Source organism: Nannobrachium achirus (genome assembly GCF_963921795.1).
Source record: "Nannobrachium achirus genome assembly, chromosome: 2".
NCBI lineage: Eukaryota > Metazoa > Chordata > Actinopteri > Myctophiformes > Myctophidae > Nannobrachium > Nannobrachium achirus.
Window position 1 is genome coordinate 31,698,756 of NC_137811.1, and position 10,071 is coordinate 31,708,826.

At 40.4% G+C, this 10,071-nt stretch overlaps 1 protein-coding gene across 1 annotated transcript; it reads right to left on the bottom strand.

The window, feature by feature from the left end:
• Positions 1–192: 192 nt before the first annotated feature.
• mecr (mitochondrial trans-2-enoyl-CoA reductase) lies at positions 193–7,724 on the bottom strand (the record flags this gene model as incomplete). Its single annotated transcript, XM_080749742.1, has 9 exons — positions 7,636–7,724; positions 6,716–6,813; positions 4,798–4,929; positions 3,474–3,617; positions 2,079–2,181; positions 1,712–1,814; positions 1,278–1,412; positions 1,113–1,185; positions 193–356 (listed from the first exon to the last, which is right to left on the bottom strand). The coding sequence occupies exons 2-9, from the start codon at positions 6,759–6,761 to the stop codon at positions 193–195; spliced, it is 900 nt and encodes a 299-aa protein (XP_080605868.1). The 5' UTR covers positions 6,762–6,813; positions 7,636–7,724.
• Positions 7,725–10,071: the final 2,347 nt, after the last annotated feature.

Below are 10,071 nucleotides of genomic sequence, written 5' to 3' on the forward strand. Positions count from 1 at the left end.
ATACCAGCTCAAGTGTCATTACAACAGATTGTGAACTTTGAGCCTGCTACCGAAGACGTATACATTTTTATTGATTGCTTTTGATAAACTTATTTTGAACAATAAATAATACATTATGGTCTTGGTTGTTCACACGCTGGGATTTTTGACAGTGCAGTTTGTGTGTTGCTCTGGGGTAGAGCTTCAACGGGATCACATGACCAGGACCTGCTTGGATGAGATGAAGGGCTGCATGGCAGCGTCCAGGGCTGTGCGGTAGTCCTGCAGGCTGACCTCAGTACAGCCTGGTGCCGTCAGCTTCCCCTGGCGCACCAGGGAGCACAGCTCCTCCAGCATGCCCCTGAAGGCCCCTTCATCTGGGGACAGGAAAAAGAACAGAAAATAGTAGAATTTAATTCCTTTTAGGCCCGTCACAATTATTACATGATCGTCTATTGTAATTATTTGACAAGATGTCAATTATTTTGTCATAATTGTTTCCATGTTGAACATTTTTCATATAGGCCCATTTTCAAAAATAGTGGGAATAGCCGATCTACAAGCTCACAACACGTCGCATTCCACTATCAATGTTCTTTTTTTTAAGTATAAAGTTGTCAAATATGTCAGTCATTTCTTTGTAAATTTAGGTTATGTGTCATATCTGCCATGTGCAACTTCAAAGCCTACAAGCCAAACAGAAATGTAATTGTCAACGACAAAAACGCAATTAAATCGTTAATCGCAATTATTAGAATGACAATTAATCGCCATGTAAAATGTCATAATCATGACAGCCCTATTTCCGTTTAGGATGCATCTTAAAGCAGTCGTTCTCAATGTGGGGTCCAGTGTAGAGACCCCATTAAAATCAGTTTAACAACTTTTAACCCTAGATTATACTTTGGATATTAAAATATAAACAACCTACAAGCATTGCAATACGTTGTAGATCTGCTATTTTAGAGACACCCACAGAGAAATGCTTTCACACAAGCATTTCAGATGGGGGGCGTGGCCAAATACATATAAATCTGGGGGCCTTAAAACCAAAGGCCAAAGTTAAAATACTTTCTGCTCATACAGCAGTACACAATAAGTACTTGTACACATTCTCTTCTTGACAGACTCACCATTTGAGTGATCCTTCTTCCAACGTGTGACCCAGAAGCCGCGCACTTCCACATCCTTAAAAATTAGAGCGCTCTGGAGGAAGTAAGGTAACTTTTAGAACATGCGGGACACAGCAACACTTACATACCAGTTATGAGTTTAAAAACACATGACGCTGGTCTTACCACAGGTACAGTGACAGGCTGTTTGGCCATGCCCCCGTAGGTCACCATGCAACCTCCAGCCTGTAGCTGACGGAGGAGTTCTGTGGCACTCTTGCCCCCTACACCGTTCAGTGCCAGCGTGGGTCTTGGACACGTCTTTTAGAAAGAGAAATATCAAAAACATCGAGACCATTAGGTATTTGACCTGTAGTAAACAACAATACTTACGTTTTAACCACTTACCCTATACACACTGTATATATATTTAACTTTGTTAAAAGATTAATCAAATATGTTTGTGAATAGTGTGGAACAAGTTGAGGGTCGAACAAGGGAATGGCAAAGCTGATAAAACACCCCAATAATAAGTGTTGTGAGCTTGATCTGCCATTGATGACATGCCCACAATGAAACAAAATGTGATTAAAATTGCAGATGATGATGGACAAGCAGACCTTGAATAGTTCTTTCATCTCAGGCCGCCTTAGTGTCTCCTCCTTGATGACATGGCTGGCCCCCATGGCCTTCAGCTTGTCACTAAGCTGCGTGAACTCTGGCCTACGAGAGATGGAGGTGCAATGAGGAAGTTAAGTACACGCTCATGAAACATTTTGCTGCGATAGTTTTCTGACTGAAGACCCCATCGGTCACCAACAACAGCGATGGACTGATAAACCCCAGCTAATGATTATTAGGCACTGAAAACATGCTAATCAGTAGACAAAGACTTCATGGACTTAAACTGCTGGTGGAGGGTCAAACTCATAGCCAGTCATTAATTGACAGATATCTTTACACACATTAGTCAGGTGTGAGGTTTACCTGTCTCGTACAACGTTTATGGTATTGATTCCCCTTGCAGCGGCAATCTGTATAACAGCCTGACCCACTCCACTGTTGGCTGCATTTTGGATCACCGTGTCACCTGAGAGGACAACACATAAAACACAATTATGAGGCTCTACTGGGTTTTCATGGCAGCTCGTCCTTAACAGGAGACATAAAACTAATACCCCAAAATGAGAAAGTGAGAAATCTTGAAATCATTTTGAAAAACTAAGCGCAAATAACCATTTCAAAGATAATACCAGTAAGACTCCCCAATCGGGAGATAAGCGACCGTAGGTGGCTTATCTCCACAAATAGGGCAAAAATGTGTTTTTCCCAAATCTTCCTGATCCATGTTGATGACATGATTGTAGACATGCTGTGACTCGACATTACTTTTTTTTTTAAATAGCAATTCGACGTAAATCAAGTATAGATCTTAAAGAGATAGTTAAACCACAAAATCGATTACTCACCCCAGGGAGACTTGAATTCATGGATATTCTTTTGTTTTTGTCTCATTCCTAAGCCAATAAATAATTTGAGGAGACTCTTTGTGTCGCCTTTTAGGGAACAAATCAGGCTCTTTGTGTCTCCATAGGGAACCACTGCTGGTCATAAAACCATTGGCTTAGGAATGCGAGAAAACACAAAAACTATATCCATCAATTCAAGACCCCCAGCAGGTGAGGAATTCCATAGGGAAAACTGATATTTTCCGGGCTAAACTATCCCTTTAAAAGTGCTTATGGGTTTTCTTCAGGGTCGCTGAATGTCTGCACTTTCTGACTACCAAAAGGGCACATCATTTTATTGCAGGGGTCTTCAACAGGAGGTCCGGGACCCCTAGGGTGTCCTCAGAGTTACTACAGGGGGTCCTCCAAATCCTTGTGTGAAAGAAACCTTTTCTTCCTTTTTTATATTAACCACTTGAACCCTAACGTCCATATTCTGAGGACTTTAGCCAAAAATAGCCGATCTAGATCGGCTATTTTCGGCAAAGAGCTTTGGTGTAGAGGGGGAAAAGAGCAGACAGAAGTACAGAGTGAAAGGTCAAGTTTATAAAGTATTGACGGTTCAAGTGGTTAAATATCTGAAAACACAAATTGACATGAATCCAAAATACTGTACACTGATGATTGTGCTGTCAAACAATGAAACTACTATATATGGAATCTATGAAAAGGTTGTGGGGGTCCCTGCTTCATCTCTCTCTCTCAAGTAAGGGGTCCTTGGCCTGAAAACGTTGAAGACCCCTGTTTTATTGTATTTATTGTATTCTTCCTTCCTGGTGCATCATCCGGGCAGCAGTTGATATTGCTATCCAACTACTGATTTGTTGTTGTTTGTGCTGCTGATTTCAATGTGCTGTCAGCTGACTATGACTACCTGGCTTGAGGTCCTTAAAGTCAGCCAGCATCCTGAAGGCAGTGCAGGGGTTGACCCCCAGTGTGGCAGCACACAACAAGGGGATGTCATTTGGCAGTGAGATGACGTCTTCCTCTGTCAGCACTGCTGCTGTCCTCCAGGTCCCTGAACACAATTCATTATTACATCTCACAATTAGACAATGCGGGTATTTATTACAGCAGTTGAAACTTGGCTCCAGAGAGTAACATAAAAAGACATTAATAGAAGAGACCGTGATAACATGAACAGTATTCCTGTCTCGCTACAATATTCAATTTTGTGTGAAGCTTTAATGGCATGGCTGTTAAAAAAGCAAGTCACCCACCCATATTCAACCATATCTTCATATATTTAGTTCTCAATGTTAGCTCTCTGAAATAGAAGCCCTTGCATCAATAATTTAAAAGAAAATGCAACAGAAAAAAAGTTTGAAATCTTGGTTTGAAATGACCACTGCTGATGTCATTGGTAGGCAGGTTTCAGAACTGTCCACATGCCACCTCTGAGATCCAGAGTAGGAAGGCAGAAATTTAAAAAAATCGAACCTCGGTTCGAAGTGGAGCGGTGAATTTGAGCAGCTGTACCCTATGTGAGTGAGTGAGTGAGTGAGTGAGTGTAAACTGTGCCTGTGAGTGAGTGGTGAGTGTGCCTGGCCTGCACAAAACAGCGCCCCTCCTTTAACTAGTGTGTTGTGTGTGGCCACTCAAGGTATTGCCAGGCTACGGACGGACACGGCCAGCCAGCCACCCAGCCACCCAGCCACCCACATACCCACGGACATACCTGTCTATTGGGAGCGCTTTCACCGCTCCAAAAATGTTAATGCATGTTGATTGATTGAATACATAGGACCACAATAGAAACTGGTCCGCTGGACTTTTTGTGTTATCCTTTAAGCTCAAATGTCTGACTGTATCTTGTGCTGTTTACATTTCAGTCTAATAAAGTATTCAATCAATCAATCAAAACAATTACTGTATATGAAGAAGGTTTGACGCACATCTTTAAGAATTAACTGGCAAACATCCACTTAAGATGTTTTTCTACAATAAATCAAAGCTTAGAGGCAAATGTGTTGTGACATCACATACAATGTAACAAAGAAAATACTTTAGATGCAATTATCGGCGGATTCAGGTGGGCCAACTAGGGTCAACTAGCCATAAATAATGAAAGGTTCATTTCGCGTTCGGGTTGTTGTTGATTAATAAAACCATTTTTAGGTCGGATCATCGGATGGGTCAGGTTCGAAAAAACCCAGACCCGCACATCAATAGTACATGGTGTTGGTAAACTACTTTACCTTGCCCAGCATCTTTGGGAATAACCCAGTCTCCCACTCTGAGAGATTTCACCTGGTCCCCCAGTTCCACTACCTCAGCCACGCCCTCATTACCCCCCACTGCTGGGAAGTCAGGGAGGATAGCATAGGTGCCTGGAAAGAAGGGGGTCAAATGATTAACCAAACAATCCTTAGTCAGGGGTATTCAACGTTTTCAGGCCAAGGACCCCTTAGTTGAGAGAGAGATGAAGCAGGGACCCCCACAAACTTTTCATAGATTCCATATACGGTAGTTTCATCGTTTTACAGCATAATCATCAGTGTATTTTGGATTCATGTCAATTTGTGTTTTCAGATATTTAACCACTTGAGCCATCATTACCTAATAAACTTGACCTTTCACTCTGTACTTAGTCTGCTCTTTTTCCCTTCTACACCAAACCTCTTTGCCGAAAATAGCAGATCTACAAGCTCACAACGCCTCGCAGCTTGTAGATCTGCTATTTTTGGCTAAAGTTCTCAGAATATGGGCGATATAGGGGTTCAAGTGGTTAATATAAAAAAGGAGGAAAAAAAGGTTCTATCACACAAAGATTTGGAGGACCCCCTGTAGTAACTCTGAGGACCCCCTAGGGGTCCCAGACCCCCTGGTGAAGACCCCTGCTTTAAGTGTTCAACAAAAGGTTAACATTAACCCTGGTGTCTCTATTTTGGTGCAAATAATCATTTAAATCATCTTTATTTTAGGTATAACTTTCATGTCTAATTATCACTTCACTATGAGCTAAATAGTGAAGTGAAATTAGGAGAGTAGGATATCTGTTCACTCGGTACACTTCCCTGTAAGATAGGTGTTTGCCAGGATTGGCACATTTTGGCAAGCTAAAAGGTTTACAATTGCAACACTCCTTCCAAAGACTTCCTGTTTTCTCTTATCACCTTGGTGGTGCTTGAGAGGAAGTGTGGACTTTCCAAATGTCTCAGACAGTAAAATTACAAAATAAAATTCCCAGAAAGTGAACACTGTTTTCAAATATGAAGATTATAATGTATTCTTTGGAACCACAATTTAAAAATCTAAACTACAAAACGAATACTCTTAATTCCACTCACCGACCATGACATCTGACTTTACACTTATGTTTGAACAAATTCAGAGGTGATAAAACCTACTAATTGATTACCCTTCATATAACCACACTAGCCCCTCTCAGGACCCCCAAATCACCTCTTTTTAAATTTTGACGTCGGCGATTGTGGGGTCCCTTGCTCCTCCGTTGGGTCTCTCTGATACGCAACGCTACCACTGTCTGGTCTCGGATGAATACAGCGTCGCTCAGATGTTGTTGAGATGCTTTAAAAATACCCAGAGCTGCACTAGGAGAGCGCGGAAACGTGTGCGAAGCGCCGAAAATCGGTGATGCCGTTAAGTATCATTAATTTATCTATGAAAATTTAGTAGCTTTTTCCAAACTGTCTCTCGCTGCCTTATTACGTCACATGTCCCGCCTCCCCACGGCGTCTTTTGGCTAGCAGGTAGTGTCGGCCTGTCTCTGATAGATCAGAGGCAGGAACGTAGCAAACCACACCGCGGGGAGGCGGGACATGGAAGCGAGATACAGTTTGGAAAAAAGTTACTACAATTTCACAGATAAATTAATTATACTTAACGGCATCGCCGATTTTCGGCGCTTCGCACACGTTTCCGCGCTCTCCTAGTGCAGCTCTGGGTATATTTAAAGAATCTCAACAACATCTGAGCGACGCTGTATTCGTCCGAGACCAGACAGTGGTAGCGTTGCGTATCAGAGAGAGCCAACGGAGGAGCAAGGGACTCCAACATCGCCGACGTCAAAATTTAAAAAGAGGTGATTTGGGGGTCCTGAGAGGGGCTATAACCACACATGCCTTCATCCACAAAGTTACCAGATTTTAGTACCTTGAATCATGTTGATGTCTGCAGGGTTAATTGGGGCTGCCAGCATTTTGACAAGAACATCTTTTGCACCAATAGAGGGCAGGTCCACATTCTCCAACCTGCCAACCATCAAACAAGTTAAAATCTTGTCTAAATTAATTTATAAACATAATGCATTACAATCTCCTCATAATAATGTATAAATTATAGTGGCACTTGTCAAAAAGCTTTAGAACAATAGACTAATCATAACACATTATACAGCATTTTATAATGACTTAAGAGGTCAAGTATTGTAAACTTCATGATTGCTGCATGGGAACTCACTGACTTTTTGCAAGAATCACAGTGTATTAAAATTTTCACTACTGTAATATATTATTATAATTCTATACATTATAATTTATTATAGTCACTGTTATAATGCATTATAGTAGACCTAGATATAGATAAGTCACTAAGTGGTCATTGGGTACTTTAAGTGATGTTTGGTGTGTTATTTAGGCAAATGTAGGCATTTAGCATGCACTCTTATCCAAAGCGAGCGACTTAAGTTACAATATAATATAATCACACTATAATGCATTATAAAAAACAATGTTATATTGTAGTACTGTACAACTATGAGATACCTGACCTTATAAATAAGGGGCTTTATTAGCCTATAATGTGTATGAATATGATGACATTTTGTATAAGTGCTGCTAATAACTGCAATTGTAATGTTATAAGCAAATTTAGTAAAAATAGCTCAATATTCTGATCAGTAATCATTGGACAAACACTCTGTCAAAACAAAATATCAATAACCCTGTACCTTTACAATGCATGTATATTTGACCCCTTACCTACAGCCACTTGACCCACATGAACAATCACATAACGATAACACGCACCGACTGTCAGTCAAGAAGAAGAGCATATTGTAAACACATCCTTACTGTACAACTTGAGAAGGGTCCCCGTGGCTCCTGTACACCAGAGCAGAGCAGCATCCTCCTCCAGAAGGACCACTAGAGTACAACCTATGTGGTGTAACCGCTAGACATGTGTGTGCTGCTGATGCTGCTGGTGGTTGTTGTTTTTGCACCACAGTCGCGAAGGTTCTGCAAGTCGTCTGATGTCTGGAACAACTGCTCTGAATTAGGAAGCGTGCTGCTCGAGAAAGCTTCATTTTACAACTGTGTGTCTTTCCAGCGTGAATGAATTCTAACTGTTTGTTTACACCGGTCTTCAAGTATAGGAAGCGGCCATGTTGGGTTAACCCTTTTTATACCTTTATCGAACATGGACGGAACAGCGCCTCCAGTGGGTTGCCACGGGAGGTTCATGCAACTAGCCACAAAAGTAGAGTGGTAGTGGTTATCAAACTTTTTCATGCCAAGGACCCCCAAATTGATATATATTTTTGGAACATGTGCCAGAGACCCCCAGAAGAGTAACCTGATTAACTGACTGGGAGCTACCAGAAGAGAAGATTTGTGTTAAAAAATAAAAAAGTGAAATTATTCAAACACTTTCAAGATCTTTCGAAAATGTTCAAAAATAGCCAACAAATGAAATGGGGATAAATGGCTTAAGATGTATTAACACCTTTACTGGGACCCCCAGAAACCCCCAGACCCAACTTTGAGAACCAATTAAGTAGAAAACGGCAGTTGAATATTGACATATTTATTAGGAAATTGAGATCTTTACATATAGAAACAATCACAGTTATACTTGGCACAGCCTACATGCTGCTTTACCATCGACAAAGTCATTGAATTGCCTGAGATCAACTTAGATGTATGGTTTGGCAGTACATTTTAATACATTCTTCAGCAATAACTGCACACATTTTGCTTCAGCCATTTACATGTTAAAGACACATCACAAATCATATGGCCAATGGTCACTAACAAGATGTATCTTTTAAAATAAAGGATCTGCCAAACACAAGGTAAAATGTGATATAATATGCTTTGATGCGCTTCAAACATCACCCTGAGCACACAGATCATAAGCCTGATTTATACAATATAAATTAAGCATTGTCTGTGAAACTTTTTAAGGTATATCTAACCCACCTAACACCCAACAATTAAATCACAGTAACACGTTAAATGGGGAGTCAACATGGGTTTGGGGGATTCGAACATGGACATTCTGTCTTCAAATGATATTTTGAATCACTGTGGTGGAATTATTTTACAGTACAATATGCTGCTGTTAGTTTCAGTCACCTGAGCTTAAACAATAGATCAAATAACCCTTTGTAATCAGTTTACATTTTTATCTGTGTACTATTTATGGGTATCATAGCTTTGAGAAGTCTGAAACCCAAATGATAAAACTCTTCATGAAGTGTCCTCTTTAGTCTGAACTATTGGAAAGCATTTAGTTCAGAGGATCCCATTTGTGTTGTAATAGGAACGACGACAAAAGTACCCACTTCCTCCAAGTTAGGGCATTTACGGTTAAGTCTCCTCACTTTCATACCCTTGCTTTCTCAATTTTGTTAACCCCCTCCCACCCAACAGCATTTTCTGGAAATGATACAGGATTAAGTAATGCATATTATTATTACACATTCTTTGTCATAAGCATTGATAGTCTGCAATACCATGTATTTGCCATGTTCTGAGATGAGACGACCCCCGATTTGTATACCATCAGCCCCAATCCCATCAAGATATTCGACTATATCCCCATCTACGACGATTACAGAGGAAAAAATACAATAGTTGAACATTTTCTTCATATCATGGCAAGTTACGTCAAGGAAATGCTTGAGAAAAATAAAGAACATCAGCCATCAGCACAAGTTCATAAAAATCCATAAATATCAAGACATCTCAACTGTTTCACTACATGATTCTTTGACCATCAGCATTGGTTTGTGTTTTCTGCAGAGGACACTGGTGATGATATACTAAGTCTAAGACATTCAAAAATGGACACAAGTCCATCTCTTTGGAACACTCATGAGTTCCTTTCATCCCCCACTTAACCACTTTCAACCTGATGTCCCTATTTTGGGCATTTGGGTGTTTATAGGCAACATTTTCAAAACGCTTAAAAAAGAAGAAAAAAAAGGAGTGAAATAGATCTGCAATCATGCTCACGACCTTGTAGTTCGACTATTTTTGTCATTTCCGGAGCGACACTGTCGTACAACTAAGTATAAAATAGGGCTTAAGTGGTTAACACAAATCCTATCCAAATATTTAGCATTCCTATTTTGTCTATGAATGAGCCCTACTTAACTCTTCAATAAACAATCAATTCCAACCACCTGAAGTATTCCCTGAGTTTTCAGATTGGTGATTCCTGAGACAAGCCTGAGAGTGGAGTTTCAACTTTTTATCCCTCTTTTTTTTTTTTTTAGTTTTCCT